The sequence below is a fragment of the Heteronotia binoei genome, chromosome 11 (assembly GCF_032191835.1).
Source record: "Heteronotia binoei isolate CCM8104 ecotype False Entrance Well chromosome 11, APGP_CSIRO_Hbin_v1, whole genome shotgun sequence".
Taxonomy (NCBI): domain Eukaryota; kingdom Metazoa; phylum Chordata; class Lepidosauria; order Squamata; family Gekkonidae; genus Heteronotia; species Heteronotia binoei.
The window spans coordinates 65,681,384-65,705,749 of record NC_083233.1 but is presented as its reverse complement, the minus strand read 5'-3'; the positions used below and the strand labels follow the sequence as shown (position 1 = coordinate 65,705,749).

Sequence of the window (24,366 nt, the reverse complement as noted above, 5' to 3'; positions counted from 1 at the left end):
AAGTGATTACTATATTTTGCCTTTGCTTTACAAACTGCTTTTTCAGCTTCACAGGGACCCAAAGCAGTAAAATGCTTCCTACTTCAGACCAACACTGTTGCCTACCTGGATCTATCTACTAACTTATTTTAGCCTGAAAGATGGCATTCTACCTTGACTTGGCCAATCTGCCCACCTGAATCCATGCCACCGTAATAGTGAGACTAGACTACCATAACGCAGTCTTACCTAGGACTCTCCTCCAAGTCAAATGGGAGACTCTAGCTCAGGGGTGTCAAACATGCATTTTAGGGGCTGAATCAGGCCCCCAAGCAACTGGCTGTCATCTGCTTCCTTCTCCCTCAATCCTGCTTCCTTCTGCATAATAGTTTGCTTTCAAGGCTTTCTCAATTGCACAGGAGCTACAAAGCTAAACCTCTATTTTCTCCATTGGCTGAGGCTCCTCTCACAGGGAGAAAGGGGGAGAGGCAGAGCTTGTTTTTACAGGCTCTCTCAATTGCACAGCAGAGCTACTGAGCCAAGCCTCTCTTCCTTCTATTGGCTGAGGCTTCTCTCCCCCCCCCTCCCCCGTCCCCTGGGGAAGAAAGGAAAGCATCAGAGCTTCCTTTGCCCAGTTCCCTGGATCCCATGGGAGAAATACAAAGAAAGCAACTTTAAGACCACCTAATCATAAATAGGTGCACCCATGGCCTGGCCCAACAAGGTCTCATTTATGTCAGATCCGGCCCTCATAACAAATGAGTTCGACACCCCTGCTCTACTTGGTGCAATATTCTACAGTTTGGTTATTAACAGGAGCTAGATGGAACATACATATTATTCCCATTCTGCAGTTACTCCATTGGCTGCTCATCAGCTACCGGGCTAAATTTAAGGTACTATCTATTGCATACGAAGCCCTTCATGGCCTTGGAGCCTCATATCTATGAGACTGCCTCTCCCCTATGCTGCACCATAACAGCTTTGCTCATCTGAGCAGAGCCTTCTGCATGTGCCACCATACTAGATCAATAACTTCCCCAACATGTAAATTCTCTGTTATGTCCCCTGTCTTATGAAATAGCCTACCTGATGAGATCAGGAACATTCCCATTCTCATGACATTTCACGCTATGCACAACTGAATTATTCAGGAAGGCATTTTTACAAAGGAAATAGGGATTTATTATAATGGAATTGATTCAAGATGCTTTTATAAAGGGCAACATACTCTGAATTAAGCTACCGTATAAAGCAAAGGTGGCCAAATTGAGGCTTGGGAGCCACATGTGGCTCTTTCACATATATTACATTTAAAATTAAAGTTGCTTTCTTTCCACCTCTCCCTCAGCTATTTTCCATCCTTCCTCCCTCCCACCCTCCCTCTCTTGCAGTTCTCACACATCTGATGTTCATGCCTTATTGTGGCTCTCAGACATATGACATTTATTCTACATGGCTCTTATGTTAAGCAAGTTTGGCCAACCCTGGTATAGAGTATGTGCTATCTATTGCCATTATGTAACTTCTGCATCATTTAAATGTGCTGTGTTAATACTTATGCTTTGTTTCAGCTTTGTTCCAGGTTTCTTTGGTGGTGAAAACTGCCATCAAGACCCAACTCCCTTCCGGCAACCCCCATAGGGTTTCCAAGGCAAGACACAAACAGAGGTTGTTGCAACCCTAGAAATCCTTGGTGCTTTCCCATCCAAATACTAACCAGCATTGAACCTGCTTCGCTTCCGAGATTTTATGAGTTTGGGCTAGTCTGGACCATCCAAGTCAGGGCTCCTGTTCGTTTGTTTTTTAAACTTGTTTTAATTCCTTCCTCCTATTCCTATTGCATTGCTTACTAGATGTCCTATCCTGTTGACTTCATTGATTTACACTGTATATTCCACCATGAGTCTCATTGAGAAAAGCAGATTATAAGTAACCTAAATAAAGACAGGAATTCTACCCAGCCTTGTGATCCACCAGGCAGCTGGTATGCGTCAGCTGTGTCTTTACCATCCACGCATCCTACCCTGCTTGATAAGAGGATAGATTTTAATGGGGACAGTTTTTTAATCATTTTAAAGTTTGCTCAGGGCTTTTTTTGAGCAGCAACGCACAGGAATGCAGTCCCAGCTGGCTTGGCACCAGAGGGTGTGGCCTAATGTGCAAATGAGTTCCTGCTAGGCTTCTACAAAAAAGCCCCACGCAAAACAATGGCAATGTCCGGGGGTGTGGCCTGATATGCAAATGATTTATTGCTGGGCTTTTTCTACAGAAAGGTCTGGTGTGAAGCAATGGTGACTCAGGGTGTGGCCTAATATGCAAATGAGTTCCTGCTAGGCTTCTACAAAAAAGCCCCACGCAAAACAATGGCAATGTCCGGGGGTGTGGCCTGATATGCAAATGATTTATTGCTGGGCTTTTTCTACAGAAAGGTCTGGTGTGAAGCAATGGTGACTCAGGGTGTGGCCTAATATGCAAATGAGTTCCTGCTGGGCTTCTCCTACAAAAAAGCCCCGCGCAAAATAATGGCAATGTCTGGGGGTGTGGCCTGATATGCAAATGATTTACTGCTGGGCTTTTTCTACAAAAAGGTTTGGTGTGAAGCAAAAGGTGACTCGGGGTGTGGCCTAATATGCAAATGAGTTCCTGCTGGGCCTTTTCTACAAAAAAGCCGTGAGTTTACTTATTGTATCTTTTGTATTGTTTTAATTGGGTGTGTTTTAAGTTTACTTATTGTGTCTTTTGTATTGTTTTAATTGGGTGTGTTTTATGTGCTCTTAGCACCTCGAATCCTGCTTGAGGGAGAGGGAGCGGGATATAAACTTGATAGAGAGATAGAAGCGCTGTAATGCACTAGCCACATGTACCTCTGAGGTGCTCGTTAGCATACAGCACAATCAGGACCGGACCCTAGCAAATCTGCAGGAGGTGCATTTTATGTAACTGCCTTAGGCCTCCCACAAACACTTACGCCGCTGTTCACCAGTTTTGTGAAAGGGCTGTTGGTCGTCCAGCTGCGCCATTTCTTCTGTAGCTGAGGTAACGGAGCCAGCAAATCCTGAAATGCTCGTGCACTCCACGTCCGTTGCCTGGGGCAGTGGCTCTCGGTCTGAGCCAGCCTCTTCTCCGCAGGGCCTGCACCTCGGTCGGTTTGATCAGTCACCCGCCAGTCAGAAACAGAGCCTGGACTTGTGATGCTTCTCTTCAGGCTCTTGTCCTAAAAGAAAAGGCATGATGTGTTATTTAAATTATTATTATTTAGGATTACGAAAATATGGCAAGGGACTCACAGCATCTTCATTCAACTGGATAGCAAAGACAACTTTTGATATAGTCTTCTTCGGGAGAGAAATATTTTCTGGTGAGTAATTCAGTTTCCAAAAGCAGCTGCAGGAGTGCTGGCATGGATCAGGGCCATGACACTGGGAAGAAGGGTTAACTTTTTCCACACTCATTCCCCCATGTGCATCTCCCATTTCCCCAGTGGGAGACAAAAAAATGACAATATTTAACAGGGCTTTTTTTTTGTAGAAAAAGCCCAACAGGAACTCATTTGTGTATTAGGCCACACCCCCTGATGCCAAGCCAGCCAGAACTGCGTCCTTATGCATTCCCGCTCAGAAAAAGCCCTGGTATTTAAGATAAGAATAACATTCAAATTAATGAACATACCAGCAACAAACAGTAAAGAACCAAACTGTTAAATCCTAAAGCCAATAAGAGAACTAGAACTGCATAAGAAAAGCAGTCTGAATAGTCTAGCGCACCCCAAGGTCATCAGAACTTGAAGGCCAGGGGTGGAATTCTAGCAGCTCCTTTGCGTATTAGGCCACACACCCCTGATCCTCCAAGAGTTTACAAAAAAAGAGCCTTGTAAGCTCTTGGAGGATTGGCTACAATAGGGGTGTGTGGTCTAATATGCAAAGGAGCTCCTGCTAGAATTCCACCCCTGTTGAAAGCTAAGCAGGTTTGGCCCTGGTCAGAATTGGATGGGAGACCATCAGGGAAGTCCAGGGTTATAATTCAGATTAAGAGAATGAAAAACCATCTGTACCCATTTTTGCCTTGAAAACCTCGTGAGGAGGGTCGCCGTAAATCAGTTGCTCCTTGACACTATTTAATTATTATTTGCTCTGCCCTGGATAGCCCAGACTAGTCCCATCTCTTCTGATACTGGAAGTTCAGTAGTGTCAGCCCAGGTTAATTCTTGGATGGGAGACCACCTAAGGTTCCTGTGCAGAGCCAGGCAACGGCAAACCACCTCTGTTCATCTCTTGTCTTAAAAAGAAAAACACTGGCTGTGAGCGGCAGTAAAAATATTTAAAAGCCAATCCGGGGGGGGGGGGGGTAGGGTCTCCTCAATCAAGTGAAAAGTACAGGAAGAAATCGTCTAAAATTATCACATGCATTAAAGAGAAATTGCACCGTGTGTTTTAGAATTATCTGCTTCACATGAACGGTCTCTAAAAGATCACAGCAAAGGGACTGCAAGGATGGTGAGACTTGTGGGAGACACCCCTCAATCTCAACAGCAGTGGATCAGGTTTCCTGCTGCATATATATATATATATATATATTTTAAAAACCTCCTTCCCGTACCAAAGCTCAGATACAGGCTCCTTAGGAGGCCTAGAGCTTCTCAGTAAAGGGATTAAGATAATCTTTTTTTTGCAAATCCGCTTACAGTTTCACATTGTCTAGACAAGCACTTCAAGTGAGGGTGAGTCTGGGATTTTTGTTGACTGTCAAGGCTCAGCATTTCACACGTCCATAAACATCGGAGTAATGTTCTGGATCATGCCAAAAACACCCCTACAGCTATCAAGTGGAAAACAACTCATTATTCACTCAGCGCTGACATGTTTCCAGGCTGGGAGCGACTTTATTAAAAAAACTCTGCCACCAGGAAATTTTTAGATGTTTCTGGAGGTTATTGATATAAACGGTGAGGAGTGGCATACTTAAATCTGTGCAGTCTGTGCATGGTGTTCTGGTCCACATCATTAAATGGAAGCAAGCAGGCCCATAGCCATGGGGGGCGCTGTGGGGGACACTGCCCCTTGACTTCCAGGCAGGCCCCCCCAAATCCCGGGGGGCCCTTCAGGGTACAGTCTGTTTTTTCCTTTTTCTTTTTGCCATGGCTAAGCCAGTGAAGTGTCATCAGTGCAGTCAGAGCCAGGAGAACTGAGCAGGGCACAGTGCAGTGCAGCAGCAAAAACAGCAGGACGAGACGACGACGACACTGGATTTATGTTCCCCAGAGAGCACTGCGATCCAGCTCACAAAACCTTCTGGAAGTACCTGGGCCAAAGGAGGCCAAACTAAAAATGACCAGAGAACAGGCCTTCTCTATAAAAGCACCCCAATGGTGGAATCAGCTGCCGGAAGAGGTGCGGGCCCTACGGGACATTAGCCAATTCCGTAGGGTGTGCAAAACCGCCCTCTTCCGGCTAGCCTTCCAAGATGAAACCTGAAATGAACACCATGCCATCACTAACATCAACAATCGAGTTAGCAATAAGATAAGATTATTTTAGATTGATTTTAGATTTTTATATTATGTAAATTTAATGGTAATTTTAAATGGTACTGAAATGTATAACTGTTTTATTGTTTAACATGGCTTTTGCCACACTCTGTAAGCTGCCCTGAGCCTGCCTCGGTGGGGAGGGCGGGGTATAAATAAAATTTTATTATTATTATTATTATTATTATTATTATTATATTCCGTCTTCCACTCAGAGCGACTCATAATCTCCTTTATCTCCCTCTCCCACAACAGACACCCTGTGAGGTGGGGGGGGGTGCTGAAATGACTCTCACAGCAGCTGCCCTTTCAAGGACAACCTTTGCCAGAGCTATAGAATCACAGAGTTGGAAGGGATCTCTAGGGTCATCTAGTCCAACCCCCTGCACAATGCAGGAAACTCACAAACACCTCCCCCTAAATTCACAGGATCTTCATTGCTGTCAGATGGCCATCTAGCCTCTGCTTAAAAACCTCCAAGGAAGGAGAGCCCACCACCTCCCAAGGAAGCCTGTTCCACTAAGGAATCACTCTAACGGTCAGGAAGTTCTTCCTAATGTTGAGCCGGAAACTCTTTTAATTTAATTTCAACCCATTGGTTCTGTTCCTACCATCTGGGGCCACAGAAAACAATTCCACACCATCCTCTCTATGACAGCCCTTCAAGTACTTGAAGAGGGTGATCATATCACCTCTCAGCCGCCTCCTCTCCAAGCTAAACATCCCCAGCTCCTTCAACCTTTCCTCATAGGACTTGGTCTCCAGATCCCTCACCACCTTCGTTGCCCTCCTCTGGACCAGTTCCAGCTTGTCTATATCCTTCTTAAATTGTGGTGCTCAAAACTGAACACAATACTCCAGATGCGGTCTTACCAGAGCAGAGTAAATGGCTGACCCAAGGCCATGCCAGCAGGTGCAAGTGGAGGAGTGGGGAATCAAACCCAGTTCTCCCAGATAAGAGTCCGCACACTTAACCACTACACTAAACTGGCAGTAAGGAGGCAGAGTAGCGGGAGGCGGAAGAAGCTGCATGGTATGGGCTAGGGAGGGGGGAAGGATGGAGCTGCTGGCTGCAAAGTGCTGGGGTGGGGGAGAGGGAGGTAGAAGGAAACCCCACCCCTGCTCACACGCAAGGTGTAGTCCCTTCTTTCCAAAGTTTTAGGGTTGGCTGCTTTGACTTGGCCGCTTTCAGACCCTCTAGCTTTTGCCCCTACACCAGAAAGCTTCTGAGAAGTGGTAAGCCCTGCAGTGGATAGGAAAGGGTGCACCCGGGCTTTTTAAAAGGCCCCTGACTTTTAAAATCCTGGCTACGGCCCTGAGTGGCATGTTTTTAGGTGCACATCACCAAGTGAAAAGTCATTGTGGCATACATCCATGTCTGAATTGGAATTCCATGTGGCATACATCCATGTCTGAATTAGGAACGCAATGAAATGCTGAAAGATGGAGACAGAACAGTAGCGTTCTAGTAATGAAATAAATTAGAGAAAGCCTGGAAAACAGTATGTAGTAAAGAAATAAGGCACCATCAGACTACTGCATTCAAGACGGTCCCAGAGGAAGGATCGTAAGGATCCGAAATGAGAACGGACCGGTTTTGCATCGTTGGACTGTATTGCTTGGAAAGAACCTGATATCATCTTATGGACAGTAGTGAAGTTGCGTGCTTTGGATGATATTTGTCACTGAATTTGTTACTGAAATTTACATTGTAATACTATGTTGTGAATGGAAAGTATTGTAATTATATTTTGATAATTGTTTTGTAAAACGGAGAGTATCTTTTCTGTCATTTCCTGATTGTTAACCTCCGTGGTCCCGGCATTGTTTGACGTGAATTGGAATTCCAGTCAGGGCAAAAAAAGATGGAGGCTTGCACCCCACATTCTGTGTAGCAGGGTGTCTGGCACTGGAAAATGGACTTTCAGAAAGTGAAGAAGTATGCTTTCTGGCGGTTACGCCAGAGGTTCCCAACATTTTTGAGCCTGTGGGCTTCTTTGACATTCTGATAGAGTGTGGTGGCTGCAGCCACAAAATAGCTCTTGAGAGGTGTAGCCAGCCACAAAATGGTTGCAGCAGCTTACCCTGAGCCACAGAATGAAGACCCTTGAGTTGTGGTGGCAACTGCTGCTAAAGCAACTATTTAAAAAAGCTGCAGTGTCAATTTGATCTCCGATGGCCCATCAGAAGACTTGCTGGGTAAAATTCCCACCTGGCCCTGCTCACTTTTAGAAAACACTTGGCAGGCACTAGGAAAGGAGTTGGTGGGCACCAAGATGCTCACGGGCAGCATGTTGGGGGACCACTGGGTTAGGATGTCAGACAAGGATCTGGGAGTCCCAGATTCAAATCCCCACTCTGCCATGGAAGCTGGCTGGGTGACTGTGGGCCAGTCACACACACACACTCTTTCTTAGCCTATCATACTTTACAGTAAGGTTGATGTGAGGATAAAATTGAGGAAGAGGGAGGGAAGATGTTGCAAGCACTAGGGATCCTCCAGAATTATAGCTCACCTCCAGACTTCAGAGATCAGTTCACCTTGAGAAAATGAATGCTTTTGAGGCTGGACCCTATGGCTTTGTGTCCCACTGAGGTCTTCATCCTCCTTACGCTCCATCCCCAAATCTCCAGGAGTTTCTCAACCTGGACCTGACAACCCTACCCCACCATCCCCCATCGCTGGCCAGGGAAGACCTCGCAACCCTATGCAAACCACTGGGGTAGAAATGTCTAAATTAGGGGTGTCAAACATGCAGCCTGGGGGTCAAATCAGGCCCCCGGAGGGCTTCTATCAGGCTCCCAAGCAACTGGCTGTCATCTCCTTCCTTCTCCCTCTCTTTTGCTTCCTTCTGCATAACAGCTTGCTTTGCCAGGCTTGCTTAGTTGCAAAGCCTCTATTTTCTCCATTGGCTGAGTCTCCTCCTTTGGAGAGAAAGGGCAGGGAAGGAATAGTTTGATTTGCCAGGCTCTCTCAATCGCACAGCAGAGCTACTGAGCCAAACCGTTCTTCCTTTTTTTTGGCTGAGGCTCCTCCCCCTCCTGGTCCTCTGGGGAAGGAAGGAAAGAGCCAGAGCTTCCTTTGCCCAGTTCCCTGGATCGCATTGGAGAGATACAAAAAAAGCACCTTTAAGACCAACAAGTGCTAATGTTTTAAGCATGTTTTATTCTAAGCTTTTTAAAAAAAATTGTGTTGTCTGTGTCCTTTATAAAGTTTATATCTCTGCTACCGGGCATTACATTTTATGACACACATGGCCCAGCCCGGATCTGACATAAAGGTCTCATCTATGTCAGATTCGACCTTCATAACAAATGAATTCAACACCCCTGGTCTAAATAAATAAAAACTAAAAAAACAACAGAGGGAGATCTGACCAAAAACTTTCACGCACCAAATACACACTGGCCTCCTCTACCTGGATTCTGTAAGAAGTAAAACTCAAGCCGCTCACTCCAGGACCAGCTGAAATGATAAACACTTCATCACTTCCAGACTCTGTGGTCACTGCTGACATTGAAGAGGGCACATCTGGGTCGGTTTGTGGTGGTGAACACTCAGTGCTGCCACTGCAGGAAGTTACTGGGGGGGGGGGGGAAATGCAAAAGAATGTTGTTAATTTCCAGAGAAGTGGGGACGGAGGGAGACTGCCGTGCGCCACAAAATCAATACTGTCCCAAGGTTCCCCACTTGAAACTTTATCGGAGGGACCCCTTTGTCTGAATAGAATGGTTCCCACTAAGGCCTTATACTAAAAGGTGCCCTGACCTAGAATGCCCAGGCTAGCCTAATCCTATCACATCTTGGAAGCTAAGCAGGGTTGGCCCTGGTATTTGGAAAGGAGACCACCAAGGAATACCAGGGTCGTGACGCAGAGGCAAGCAATGACAAACCAGAGCTGAGCATCTCTGGCTTGAAAACCTCACAGGGTCGCCATAAGTCAGCTGTGACTTATGTATACTAAGCTGTGACTTTAGAATACTAAAAGGTGTTCAGATTGTTCTTGGACTGCATCAATTCAAAATGCTGGTGGGAGACAATGTGATTGACTACCCCCCCACCACCACCACACACACACAGAGCAAAAATACCTGTACATAGAAAATTAAATATTCTAGCACAGCTATCCAGGAACCAAGCATAGGAGAAAATGATTGCATTTTTGGTCTGAAACCCCATTACTGCTGATGTGTTTTATTTATGTCATTTTTCAAAATAAAATAGCAATTCTTACTATAAGAGTGTGTGTGTCTGTCTGTGTCTGTGACAGACAGACAGATAGATTTACCTTAGGCTCAGAGAAATTATGCTTGGGCCCTGTAGTAATCTCCTCGGCATGCTCGTTTCCTTCGTGTTGCTTTGTTTCTTTTCCTAATGTGTGGAAGCAATCTCCCCCCGACTGTCTGAAGTGGTACAGTCCAGGAAAATATTTACCACATGATGAAAAGATTCACCACACACACACACAAAGTTCTACAACATTGGATTGGGTCAAAGTAGGGTTGCTGGGGCCTGGAGATCTTTTAGAATTGGAACTGATCTCCAAGTGACAGATCAGTTCACCTGGAGAAAGCAGCTGCTTTGGATGGTGGACTATATGACATTATATCCCACTGAGGTCCCTCTTCTCCTCCCCAAGCCCCTCCCCAGGATTTCCCCCACAAATCTCTAGACATATCCCAACCTGGAGTTGGCAACCCTAGGTTTTGGGGAGGGGTCAGAGGTGGGATTTGTTTAAGTTTTGCCAATACCCTGTGCCAATTGTTATTGTGGTTGTGAAAGAGGGGAAGGGGTATGGAATGTTATTGAGAAAGAAGATGCAAACCAAAATTAAAGTGGTCTTTAGATAAGGTTGCTTCCAGCTGAAGTTTTACACTGATAACTGGTAGTGAGCAGTGTTCCCTCTAAGCTAAGTTAGTGTGAGCTAGCTCACAGTTTTTTAGCCTCCGGCTCACACATTTTTGTCTTAGCTCAGGAAGGATGGTCCCAGAGCAAACTAATTTATGCAGTAGCCAAATCACTTGCTCACAACTTTAACGCCAGTAACTCACAAAGCAAAAATTTTGCTCAAAAGACTTCTCAGCTTAGAGGGAGCGTTGGTAGTGAGCAATGTTCCCTCTAAGCTGCAAAGTCTTATGAGTAAAAATTCTACTCCGTGAGCTACTGGTATTAAAGTTGTGAGCTACTGCATCAATTATTGTGCTCTGTGGTCATCCTTCCTGAGCTAAGACAAAAATATGTGAGCTGGTGGCTAAAAATCTGTGAACTATAGAATCATAGAGTTGGAAGGGACCTCTAGGGTCATCTAATCCAACCCCCTGCACAAGGCAAGAAACTCACAAATACCTCCCCCTAAAATCACAGGATTTTCAATGCTGTCAGATGGCCATCTATAGAAAAACTAGCTCACACTAACTCAGCTTAGAGGGTACACTGGCAGTGAGTAAGGCCACAATCCTACAAACACATTCCTGGGAGTATGTCCTATTGTATAGGATTGCCAGCTCCAGATTGGAAAATTCATGGAGATTCGGGCATTGCGAGGGCAGAGTTTGAGGAAGGGAAGGACCTCGCCAGAGTATAACTCCATGGAGTTCATCCTCTAAAGCAGGAGTGGCCAACGGTAGCTTTCCAGATGTTTTTTGCCTACAACTCCCATCAGCCCCAGCCAGCATGGCCAATGGCTGGGGCTAATGGGAGTTGTAGGCAAAAAAAATCTGGAGAGCTACCGTTGGACACCCCTGCTCTAAAGCAGCCATTTTCTCCAGGGGAACTGTTCTCAGCCATCTGAAGATGTCCAGTCCCCATCTGGAGGTTGGCAACCCTACCTGCTGAATAAAATGGGACTTGCTTCTGAGAAGACCTTCTTTGGACTGCCCCTTTAATTGCTCAGCCAAGATAAAGAACAAAAATCCCTAGTAATAAGAAAAACAATGACAGCACAGCCATAATAAAAAAACAAGAATCTAATGCTGTGAAAATTCATCCTTTATGGGTACAGCAGTGAGAAAATGACATGCGCATGTGTTCGTTCCTGGGTGCATTCGAGATAATCTCTATGACCAGATTAACTAGATCATTTGACCTGCTAACCTGGCTTACAACACTGGGTATGTCTGTTTCTGTTGGCAGCAATCTGGGATTACACTTGCGGGTTTTTGCTGCCAAGGAAAACAAATTTACTCTACCAAGGGGAGGGGTAGACAAGAGCTAGAAGAGGTAAAGGCCTCTTTGTAAAGTATAAGAGTTCAAGTTTCACACGTGCAGAATCATCTCCAGCATCTCAGGGCAGTGTGTGTGTGAGGGGGGGGGGGGAGGTAACAAAGACTGACAACAGAGCTCTTCCTAACAATTCGCTGCTTACCCGCTCCATTTCCCCCAACAGAGTGGTTGTTGTTTTCGTTCTCTTGGCTTGGCATGACCAAGCGAAGCTCATTGATATCAATGCCGGCATTCTGGATCCCGTTCTACAACTCAAAACATTACCCCGTCAACATATTCAGGTAGCCAGTAACAAGAAGCCAAAAGAGAGAAAAACACACGAACCTACACAAATCGGCAAAGGTTACAGACTATTCAGCACTAACCTCCTGGTCACAGCGTAAATCCAGAGAGTTCCTTTTGGGACACAGCTGCTGCCTGAAAGAAAGAGGCAAGAGGAAAATATTCAAGTCAGTGCAAATTTTAACAACTCCTCGGTGGGTTCTGTACTCCTTGATGCATTTTTTAAAAAGGCAAATGAAACTCTTTATACATTTTAAAAACATAAGAGCCCTGCTGGATCGGATCACAGCGGTTCCTTTGGTCCAGCATCCTTTTTCACACAGTGGCCAGCCAATTACTCTGGAGGGCCAACAAACAGGCCACAGAGGATAAGGCCTTCCCAGACATGACGTTACCCCGTAGCCAATGCTCCCTCTAAGCTGTGGAGTCTAATGAGCAAAAATTCTACTTCATGAGCCACTGGTATTAAAGTTGTGAGCAAGCGATTTGGCTACTGCACAATTTAGTTTGCTCTGGAAGTCCATCCTTCCTGAGCTAAGACAAAAATGTTTGAGCCAGAGGCTAAAAAACTGTGAACTAGCTCACACTAACTCAGCTTAGGGGGAACACTGCCCCTAGCACTGGTGTTCAGAGGTCTGCTATTTCTGAACATGGATGTTCCCTTTTGTCGTCATGGCTGATAGTTATTGATGGACTTACCCTCCATGATTCTATCTAATCTGCTTTTAAAACCTACTGTGCTTGTGGTTTGCATATTAGAGCTGGTACTGTAATCTTGTGTCGTGATTTTATTATTATTTCTGTGTCTGTTGTTTGCTACGACTGAGTCAACGCAATAAAAGTACTTGACAGAGGTGCATGAATGCCATTGTAGAAGCTCTGCTGAAGTCTTATTTGAAGTACAATACCCATTTTCAGCTACTTGTGTGTATTCAAGAAGGGTGAATTCAAACTGAGAGAAGTGCAAAACAGAACCACTTTAGGAACTGAAAACCTGTTTGAAGAGATATACATGAAAAGGTTTGAGCCTACTGAATCCATAAAAGCTGACCTACAAATGAAGCTAAGGTTGCCTGCTCCAACTCAGGAAATATCTGAGGGCCCCTGGTTTGGAGGCCCTCCCCCTGCTTCAGGGTTATCAGAAAGAGGGGCGGAGGGGAAGAAAATGTCATCTGGCCACTCCATTATACCCTATGGAGACTGGTTCCCATAGGGTATAATGGATAATTGATCTGTGGATATCAGGGACTCTGAGGGAGCTGTTTTTTGAGGCAGGAGCACCAAATATTCAGCATATCATCTGGCGCCTCTCCTCAAAACAACCCCGAGTCTCAAAAAGATTGGACCATTCTATAAGCCACCAAAAAAAGGTGCCCCTATCCTTCATTATTTCCAAATGGAGGGAAGTCATTTAAAAGGCATGCCAGAGTTCAGTCATGCTTGTCACAACCTGGCTCCACCCCCAAAGTCCCCAGATATTTCTTGAGTCAGACCTGGCAACCCTAGCTGAAGTTGAAATAAGACATTAAAAATTCAGTTTTCTTCCCGACCATCCCCAGGCCAGACCTCATAACTATATTAAATATAAACTTAAAAAAAAACAACCACTAAATAGCAGTAAGCAATAAAAGGAAGGGAAAAAACCTCTCCATGAAGGCCTCCTTCCCTTGGTGCCCTAAATGTATGCTTATTCAGGGCCAGCCTGTGCACTATTTATTTATCTATTTTGATTTGATTTGTTTTGATTTATATCCCACCCTCCCCGCCGAGGCAGGCTCAGGGCGACTCACAACATAAAACTTCACAGTAGAGCCAGTTTGGTGTAGCAGTTAAGTGTGCGGACTCTTATCTGGGAGAACGGGGTTTGATTCTTCACTCCTCCACTTGCACCTGCTGGAATGGCCTTGGGTCAGCCATAGCTCTGGCAGGAGTTGTCCTTGAAAGGGCAGCTGCTGTGAGAGCCCTCTTCAGCCCCACCCACCTCACAGGGTGTTTTTTGTGGGGGAGGAAGGTAAAGGAGATTATGAGCCGCTCTGAGACTCTTCGGAGTGGAGGGCGGGATATAAATCCAATATCTTTTTCAAAATCTTCTAGTAAAACAATACATCCTATAAAGTAGTACATTCAGTAAAATTAAACATTCTAATAATTAAACAGCATAGACAGACTTAGGTGACTGCCTGGGGTGTGGACCTGGGAAGGGCACTTGTTTGGCCCACCCACCCGTCCTCGTGTCCGGTGCAACGGAAATAGCCTGCAAGGCGAGCGCAGCAGCAGCATGCCTGCACCTCAGAGCACAGCATGAGGCTGCTGTTGCTTTGCCTCGTGCGTCATCCACTGGAAGTGGAGTGACAGCAGCTTCACAGTGTGCTCTGAGGTGCAGGTTTGCTGCTGCTGCTGCACTCGCCATCACCAATGACGGGGCGGGGCGCTGGGCTTGCAGTGGCTCTGAACCAGCGCTGTACTTATTTTGCTTAATGGCCGTAATAGCAAGAGATCTCTAAGTGCCACCTGGAAGTTGGTAACCCTACTTGGAGAAGTGCTGCTTAGTTACAGGTTTACTTTCTCATGCAAGGAGGCCTCTGTCTCCAGAATCTAGGGTTGCCAGGTTTTCCGCTGGCTGGCAGGGGATGGGGGAGCAGAGCTGCCAGATCCAGGTTGGGATGCTCCTGGAGATTTGGGGATGAAGCTTGGGGAGAACGGGGACCTCAGAGGGATACAATGCCACAGAGTCCACCCTCCAAACATCCATTTCCTCCAGGGGAACTGATCTCTGTAGTCTGGAGATAGGGATTGCCAGCCTCCAGATGGGGCCTGGAGATCACTCACTTTTACAACTGGCAAAGATCAGCTCTCCTGGGAAAATGGCTGCTTTGTAGGATGGACTCTATGGTATTGGACCATGCTGAGGCCCCTCCCGTCCCCAAACCACGCCCTCTCACAGATCCACCCCCAAAGTCTCCAGGTATTTTCCAACAGAGACCTGACAACCCTATCTGCAGATGAGCTGTAATTCCGGGGGATACCTGTCCCACCTGGAGGATGGCATTCCTAACAGGGTCACTGGCTCTAAGACAGTTAAGTCAGGTTCACAAACAACCCATTTACAGTCAGGATTGTCCAGGCTTTCCTTTCAATAGAACACAATCTGATTTTGTCAGTGGCAAAACATATCAAGCCACATTCAGCAAATTTCTGTAAGAATGGCATATAAAGTTTCTCAATAAATACCAGCACCTTCTGTGAGGGGTAGGGGGGAGGCCAGGATCTCTCTCTTATGGTGACAGGATGGCTGTCAATACACAGGAGCAAACAGTCAGAAAGAAACTCCTCAGCAGGCCAGACTTTCGACATTTTATGGTTTCCCTCGCAGCTCTGCCGGGCACCATTAAAACTAACAAGGTAGACAAGCCTCTTGTTCTTGGGGGCTTGGGAAAGAGGAGAGAAAAACAACCCCTCCGCTACTCAGGGCCCAGCCTCCTGGCCAAAAGGAATTAGAATTATTGGCCAACCAACAACTGAAGCTTTCATTCCTCTTCCAACCAGTAAACAAAGGCAACAGTGTGGCAAAGTCTTGGAGTTTCCCCAGAGAGCTTGCAGCAGCTGAAGGGAATGAGCTCTGGGCAGACATCTGATTATTATCCCACCACCATCGGACCCCGTTCATTAGAATGGACGCTAGGCGCCAAACCTGCACTGCGCCATTTGGCTGCCTGTGAGGTGGGAGAGCTGCTACTTTTAGCCAGGCAGCGGCAGATTTAAAAAAAAAAAAAGTATAACAACAATAACAAGAGGAGTGAGGGAAAGAAAGGGTAGCCAAGTCTGACTCGCTCTGGTCTTCCAAGGACAGGCCTGCAGAGTGGAAGGAGAATTAGGACAAGTTCGGGATCATTCCAAGGTTATTGGCTCCTTTTGTGGCAGCTTCCTCCTCCTCAACCTGATGGAACAACTTAAGGCTGCCCTCTTCTGGGTCAGCTAATTTGGGACATCGCATTGAGAAGCCAGATTAGAGAGGACAGTCCAGAGTCAATTGCCCGAGGGACTAATTACGGCTATTGCAGCTTAAGCGTTTCCTCTGTCACTTTCCCCCTCATTGCTCACATCTTGGGAGTCCAAATGCAAAGGAGGAAAAGATTCCCATGTGTTAATGATGCAGAAAGGATTTTGGAATGGCCTATAATGACAGCAGCACTGGCCCAAATTCCGTTTTCTATGTAAATATTAAAGCTCTGTCATCTACTGTCCACGCAATTCCACTTCCTCCCGGCCTGTAAAATAATCCAGCGTTATTATTTCCCCTCTCATTGCAAGTGAGGTGGGTGAGGCTGCAACAAGAAATAAAATGACGGCTAAACAGAGATTTTAATTTAGGATTTCTGGCTCAGCCTATGCCGCTAAACACCATGTTGCGTCAATTCCAGGGCGTTGCGTTGGTTAAACATACTTAATAATATTTACTTTGTATGCCATTCATAGCACTGAACCAGACAGAAACCAATAACAGCATGCCAAATAGAACAAAATGGCAGCCATCCATCCTGCTCGTCAGGGTTCATCTTCTAAACGAAGCAGGTACAAGACATTTAGGGTAAGACCTTCTCCTTCTCCTCCTGGTAAGTTATGGGCAAACTTTACAAATTCAGTACCCATTTTCCTGTTCTAAAAGAGCAGACACATTAAGAAATTTCTGGACTGCATCACAGCATATTCAGGAAGACCAGCCATCCTGAGTCAATAGTACACAGTCTTATTATATGTCTGAGACAGGCAGTATGTTTCAAAGGGCTTCTTTCCCTTTTAACTGGTACCTATTAAATTAGCAGCCTCTTTTCTCCCTACCCCTCTTGCAAAACGTGGGCACAGTGCCTCAGTTTCAGCTGAGTGTCAGATACTGAATTCATATACATGGCAACAGAACATACCAGTCTCCACCACAGGCATTCCAGATTCTATCCTCTAAATAGGGATGCCAGCCTCCACGTGGGACCTGGAGATTCCCCAAAATTACAGCATATCTCCAGACTACAGAGAATGGTACCCCTGGATGAAATGGATGTTTTGGAGGGTGGACTTTACGGCATTGTAGCCCACTGTCCTCCCCAGGCCTGTAGCTACAGGGGGGGGGCAAGGCCACCCCGTTCAGATACCTCTTCCGTCTGTATGACCCCTCCATTGGAGGGCCTCCAATCTGCCCCCTTTGCTCGCTGCTGCTCTGAACAAGTGCAGCATTGCTCAAGAGGGAGATGAGCTCCACCACTTCTTTTGTAAGTTACCCCCCCCCAAAAAAAAAAAATTTGGGCACCTTCCCAATGCAGTTCCTAATCTCACCAGTGAGCACAGCGAAGTTCTGCTCAAAGCCCTCAAAGTCAGAAGTCATTTTGGGCCCTGTGCCCCCCTCTAAAACTTTCTCCTCTGGGCCCCCCCACCAAAACTTTTCTGGCTACAGGCCTGGGCTCCACCCCAAAATATCCAGGAGTTCCCCAAATTGGATCTGGCAACCCCACCCGCTGCCCCCCCCAAGTGGCCAGGGGGACCTGGCAACCCTAACTGAGGGCAGTATTTGTGAAAGAATCATCATACCACATACACGTGAAGCTGCCTTATATCAAGTCAGAACACTAATCTATCCAGCTCAGCATTACCCAGTTCAGAGGAAAAGTTGCCAACCTCCAGGCAGAGTCTGGAAATCTTGGAATTTCAACTGATCCCCAGACTACAGCGATCGGTTCTCCTGCAGAAAACAGCTGCTTTCATAAGTTAATTCTATGGAACTAAACCCCTCTCCCCACCAAACCCCACCCTTCCAAAGCTCCAGTCCCAAACTTCTAAAATTATCTAAACTAGAACTGGGAACCCTATCCAGAGGTCCCTAACCTGGCTTTTGATTGACAAAGGAGAGCCGATTGGCTGTGCAGATTAAAAGAAATATTGCGTTGGCAGCAGCTGTCGCCACAGCACAGAGAGCTTCATTGCATGACTGAAGGGAAGCTCTGTGTATGCAAGAATGTATTTTAAACCATCATCTTCATTCCAAAAGGCATTAAGTACAGCTTCTGCCTGAAATGTTGAGGAGTTACTATTAAGTTTAGGGATAACCTAAATTCCTGGTATTTTGTAGTTGGTTCCGCCTCTGGCTGCAGTCATTTTGTGGTTATGCCCTCCACCCTGCATTAAAATTTCAAAGGCACTTGCTGGCTCAAAAAGATTGGGGGCCCCCTCTCTAAACAATCTGTCATTTCCTCTGCCTGTCATCCCAAAAGACTACATGTTTGGGCTAAGCTGATGAGCTGCACTGCAGAACAGAGCAATCAATAAAAATACTAAAAGCAGAAATATTTTACAACATTCCAATCCCCAACAGCCAGCAGAAGGTGTTATCTGGAGTTCCTTTTAGAGAAATAAATAATTTAAAAAAAATTAAAAACCATGCAGGCTATGTTATCAAAAACCCATTGAGTTCTCCTTTTCTGAAAGCACTCCAGACACTAGCACTTACTGAAAGAAAATTGGATCCCTTGTTATCTGAAGGCCACTGAGGAGAAACAGGTAGTAAGGGTATATTCCAGATAATATTGACATTTAAAAGGGACTCGTGATTGTTCTCTCTCTCACACACACACACACTTCCCCTGTCTCTCTTGGCAGACTGAGAGCTGAGAATCATTAATGTGCCATTTCTGCTACTTGGTGGCATGAAAATGCCTTGGTTTTGCTATGCTTGTCAACAGGTATACTTCAAGAGCCAAGTCAAATGGCACCCTGAGATGGACTGAGCTGTAACAAACAATTATATAAAAATTCAATTCAGTACAAAATAACATCTCTAAACTTATGGGTCAAAGCAGTTGAGAATGGTGATAACCATGTATTCCCTCATCTGCTGCCCTCAACACAAAGGCAAGAAAATGTATTAACCAGGAAGATCCTGCATTTATCGGGACATAAGACACTGAGAGATAAAACTCTGATTTATTTTTAGCTAAGGGTCTGAATATATGGTTGCGTTGTGTTTAGGTCTGTCACAAGCAGGCCTCAGATTCTGCAAGAGCTCGCAGGAGCACAGCTCCTGAACCTTTCTGAGGGTTCCCCCTCTTCCTCCCCACCTACCTTGTCCATTGAATAGTAGGTGCAGCTGCATAACAATCCCTGGATTAGGAGAGCAGGCAGCCAGCCAGCCAGCAAGGGCTTTGCCACACCCCCAGCAGCCCTCATTAACCCCTTGAGACGCCCATACCACCCTTTCTCCACTTCTTATTTGATTTTGGGCAGCAGGTAGCTTGCTGGCCTTTTGACTGGGAAAGGGGCAGGAGAGCCCCAGGCAAGCAAGGCCTGCTTGGGCTGGCTGGATCTCTAGACAGTCCAAGCAGGCCTCGGTTGGCCAGGGCTCTCCTGTTGCATTGGGTTGCTTTTGTCTGGGAGAAGGGCAGCATACACTAATGAATTATGCTAATGAGCTCCACCTCCTATTTTTCTACAAAATTACCCCTGATCACAAGGATAATCTTTCAGACATGTAAGGCAAGTTTCCAGCTGGGAGCTCCACTTGCAGGTATTCAGGGGCCCAATTTGGATTGGAACCGCAGCATACGGGGAACATCTTTCTCCCATGACATTTTCCTTACCTGGATTTCCTCTGTGGGCTAACAGTGCTCCATGGAACTTTCAGGTTAGGGAGAAGGTTTAAACCCCCTCTCCATTGTGCACTGTGGCTCCAATCCAAACTGGGCCCCTCACACACCTCCAATCAGACTCCTAGAAATGGGACACTGTATTGGGTGGCCAACATTTTCTTTTTCTTCAAGGAGTCTGTGTAAATCTGGTTTCTTTCACACTGAGGATAATGGATTCCAAAGTGATTGCCATCAAGAAGAGCATTCATCTGGCCCACTCAATCGTTTTGTGTACTTAGGGCTGCCAAGCCCCCGGGCTGGGCGGGATTTTCCCCACCCTGGAGGTTCCCAACCCACCAGCCCACATTGGGTCAGCGGGGTGAACCTTGCCTGATGTTGCCGGCACAATGACATCATCTGGAAGTGATGTCATCATGCTGGCGATGCCATGTGCTGGCCACTCTAGGCGTTTCCAGGAAAACTATCGTTTTTCCCGGATGTTCTAGCAATTGCACCATAGAGTTTTCCCTCCCAAATGGCTAGAGCATCCGGGAAAACCACAGAGTTTTCCTGGAAACGCCTAGAGTGGCTGCCACGCAACATCACCGGTGCAATGTCACTTCCAGGTGATGTCATCATGCCAGCGATGTCAGGGGAAGTTCCCCCCGTTGGCCCAATGTGGGCCGGCAGGTTTGCAACCTCCCAAGCAGGGGAATCCCTGCCCGGACCGGAGGCTTGGCAGTCCTAGTGTGCGCACAAGGAAAATTATTAAAGAATATGTTCATTTTTAAAAGTTATCTTGTTAAACAGAGCTTCTGCTGGAAATATTGGAGGGTTACTGTTTTGTAGTGGGCTCCACCTCTTGTAGTAGCCATTTTGCAGTTGGCTCCACCTCCTATGGCAGCCATTTTGTACGTGCACCCACCAACCCCTGTCAGAACTGCAAAAATGCCCACAGGCTCAAAATGGTTGGGGACCCCTATTCTAGGGTCTAGACTGAAGGCAGACACATCAAAGGGTTGTTCAAGGAAACCAATTAATTGACAATAACAGTACCAACCTGCAAGCAATACACAGTGTGGACAACAGAACAAGTGCAAAGAAAAGAATCCCAGTTATGATGACCAGCATCATAATATTCTCTCTCCCCTCTGTCGAATCATTCATGACAATTGATTCTGTATCATTCTTGTACTCAAACAGCATCGCAAAGCCTCGCCCACGGTCGGTGGTTGTGATCAGCTCCACAATGACCTCTACCATCTTCAGAGAAGATCCAAAAGCCATGTCCTTGTTCAATGGTGAATTTGTGCCACAGAAGCGAGAAGAAAAGGTTATGAGGTCAGTGACATACAAGACATCATGGGGACACACATCAGCTGAAGACTGCTGGGTGGAGGACGTGTCTGTTGGTAACACCGTTGATGAAATGGTCATATCTTCTCCAGAAGATACCTCTTTTAAATGTTTATTCTGGCCTTCATCATCCTCTCTTTTCTCTCTAGCAGTGAGGTGCACAAGCAAGATTTTATCCTTTGGATCTTCACTGCCTTCCTGCTCACCCCTGTTTGGTCCCAGCAAAGTAAGATTGTCTGCTTCCATTAAAGACAGTCCACTAGACTGATTACTAGCTAACTCTTTGGACTCTTCTGTTTGCTGGAATTGTTTGGACTCGTGTTTTGGAGAGGTCGTCTCTGGAAACCTATCATGGAGACTATCAAGACTCTTTATGCGAGAATCCTGAAGAAAGGATCCCTTCGTAGAAAACACTGTGAGGAAGTCTGGGTTTTCCTCAGTGGCAGCAACCTCCTCGTTTGTATTTTTTGGAGTAGAGGGAGAAGGAGGAGGAGGGAAGTTATCCCAGTCATTTTGGTTCTTGCTTGTGCTTTCGAATACATCAAAGTCAAAAATTTCCAGCATTAGGTACATTCGAGCAGGAATGAAAAACTGCCAAATACAGTGCATGCCAGACGAGTAACTGTTTGGGAAACCGGGTGATAAAATAAGACCTCTTTCCAAGGAGTTGAACTCTGCCCCACAAGAATAATATACCTGAAATACAAACAAAACAACCACACCTCAGTTTCCTTGAATAAAAGCATTGTAAAGCTTCACACAACCAACTTATGCATAGACAGGTGCTCCCCTCACACCTCTGTCCTCCTGCACACACCAGATTTCTGGCCAACAGTTTGTTCAAATCCTTCATTACTGTCTAAACTACCAATTGTCGGAAGTTTTGAACCATGGCCTGCTGGCATAGTGCCATATTCCTCAAAGTACAACTCTGTCCCTCAGAATCATAGGCCTGGACTAGACATGCAGCAGAATGAGAGGGCAATTACACGGCAGAGTGCTGAGGTGGCAGAATGGCTGGCATTACTTCAGATTATAGGTGAGAGATTATATTTTTCAAAGTTCTTCACCACTAACAATTCCCTTTAAGTAGAGAATTAGTACAGCATGCAAAAGGGCAAAGCTACCACATTTTCCCCTCATGTACTTTTTTTTTTTGGCTGGGAATTTTGACATGGGTGAGCATTAAAGACCTGACTTTTCCTGTCTGTAATCTGAACTGGCACAGTCTGCCTCAAGATGTGACCATCACCACTGTACATGTGAACCAGATTACAGATTTAGGATTGCCAGCCTCCAGGTGGGGACTGGAGATTTCTTGCTTTTACAACTGATCTCCAGCTGGCAGAGATCAGCTCCCCCGAAGAAAATGGCTGCTTTGAAGGACGGATGCTATGGCATTATACTATGCTGAGGCCCCTCCTCTCCCCAAAACCTGCCCTCTCCTGGCTCCACCCCCAAAGTCTCCAGGTATTTTCCAACACAGACCTGGCAACCCTACGTGGATCCGAAGTTTCTTCTGCCTAAAGACCCTTTAATTTTCTGCGCTCATTTAACTCATTTATTTTAAAAGCCCCTCCTACAGAAAACAGTCACGTGAGGCACTATCTACAGTGATACAGTCCAAACACAATTTTACTGCCTTTGTAAGGAGCAAACTAAATGTGATTCGGGTTGCCAGCCTACAGGTGATGCACAAAAACAAGAAACCATCAAGCATGAATGACAACAATAATTAACAAAATGCAAGACTCTAATAGGTTTAGGTTTAATTAGATTTATATCCCACCTTCCTCGTTGAAGCAGGCTCAGATATTGTGAAAATATCTAGCTGATGGCTAACAGTCAAATAATAAGAGAGCAAACTAGGCTCACAGGCACCAAAAGTAAGCACATGAAAGTTGATAAAATAAGTACATAATTTCCCCAGAAAAAAACAATTATGTGTTCATAAATGGAGTCCATAGACGTCCAAATCATTCATACAAGGAGACAACGATGAATCAGCCAAATGAAGATGACTTTTCTGGATACTGGAGAATGTTTCAATAATTTTTTTTTCAGTTCACATGGCTGGTGTGACAGAACCCAATTTCAGTATTAACTAACATCAGACATAGAGCTCATAGTGCTTGGATAGAATGTGATTGTGAGAGAGAGTGGAAGTGCAGCCAGCTGCTAGGGATGAGAAAATGAAGACTGTACTCAGGCGAACTGCATTACTGTATTTTTATTTATTTGTTTTAGGGAACAGGAAAGTCTCCCGACTTCACCCCCAGTCTGCTGGCCCCACCCCCAAGTCCCCAGGTATTTTCTGAGTTAGATTTGGCAACCCTACCTTTGGTTGAGGTGGTGAATACCAAATTAAAATGCCTCCCTCCCTACTCCACCCACCTGTTCCATCTGCCGGCAGTATTTGCGTGCCTTGCTTTTGTGTTATTCCCGCTGGGATTTTGCCACTCATTAAGTTATAAAACTTTCGGAGCTCACATACAATAGGAATTTATGAGTATTCAACCACATTGGACCCATCTTGCACTTTATGTTATATTGAACTGATTTCTATTGTAGGTTTTAATTTTTTTAAAAAAATTGTTGTATATTTATGTACATCGTAAGCGGCCCTGAGCCCTGCTTGTGCGAGAGGGTGGGATAAAAATCTGACTTAAGTAAATATTACAACTGATCTCCAGGCGACAGAGATCAGTTCACCTGAAGAAAATGGCCACTTTGGAGGGTGAACTCTGTGGCATTATATCCTGCTGAGATCCCTCCCCTCCCCAAACCCCACCCTCCTCAGTAGGCTTCCCAACCCCCCTGCCCTGCCTGGGGACCCCCGAATTAGCAGCCTCCTCCCCCCGCTCTCCAAAAATCCAGAAGTGGGGGGGGGAAGGCGCCAATTTTGGTGCCACTCTCTCAAACAGAGACACTCTTTCCCTGCCTGCCTCCCTCGAAGACTTCAGGCTCCTCCCTTCCTCTGGGTCACAAAGATCCGCCCACTGCCGGCCTGCTATTCGCTCCAGTCCGGCCTCCCTTTGCGAGGTGCACGCTGGGACTCGTAGTCCTTGTGTCCTCTCCAGCTGCCGGGTGGCGTCTCCTCAGGGACTATGTTTCCCGGCATGTCCCGCACGGCTCCTTCCGCAGCTGGGCAGCTGTGTGTGGCGGCCGAATGGCAGTGCGGGGCTGGCAGAGGTGATGCCGATGAGGGGAGCCAGCCCGTAGCCAGAGAGCAGAGGCGAAGCAAGGCAGCCGCCAGCATGTTCGGGCCGTCGTGCAGCTGGGGCAGCGGGCACAGCAGCGCCACCCACAATGTCTGCTCCCTCGACAACCTCAAGTGAGTCTCCCAGGCGGGGGAGGCAGGAGGAAGGGAGCTCTAACACGGGTTCGGG

The 24,366-nt window shown here is 46.2% G+C and overlaps 1 protein-coding gene across 2 annotated transcripts in view; it reads right to left on the bottom strand.

Annotated features, from left to right (window-relative positions):
• The window catches only part of LOC132579290 (uncharacterized), a 71,418-nt gene that overhangs the window by 4,125 nt on the left and 42,927 nt on the right, over positions 1 to 24,366 (bottom strand). Inside the window, exons 2-6 of one of the 2 annotated variants that reach the window (XM_060249561.1) lie at positions 20,682 to 21,673; positions 12,095 to 12,146; positions 11,872 to 11,974; positions 8,926 to 9,089; positions 2,951 to 3,196 (exon numbers count right to left, since the gene is read on the bottom strand). In XM_060249561.1, the coding sequence (XP_060105544.1) occupies positions 2,951 to 3,196; positions 8,926 to 9,089; positions 11,872 to 11,974; positions 12,095 to 12,146; positions 20,682 to 21,673 (1,557 nt within the window). The remainder of the gene's footprint in view (positions 1 to 2,950; positions 3,197 to 8,925; positions 9,090 to 11,871; positions 11,975 to 12,094; positions 12,147 to 20,681; positions 21,674 to 24,366) is intronic. The other variant, XM_060249562.1, reaches the window with a different exon arrangement.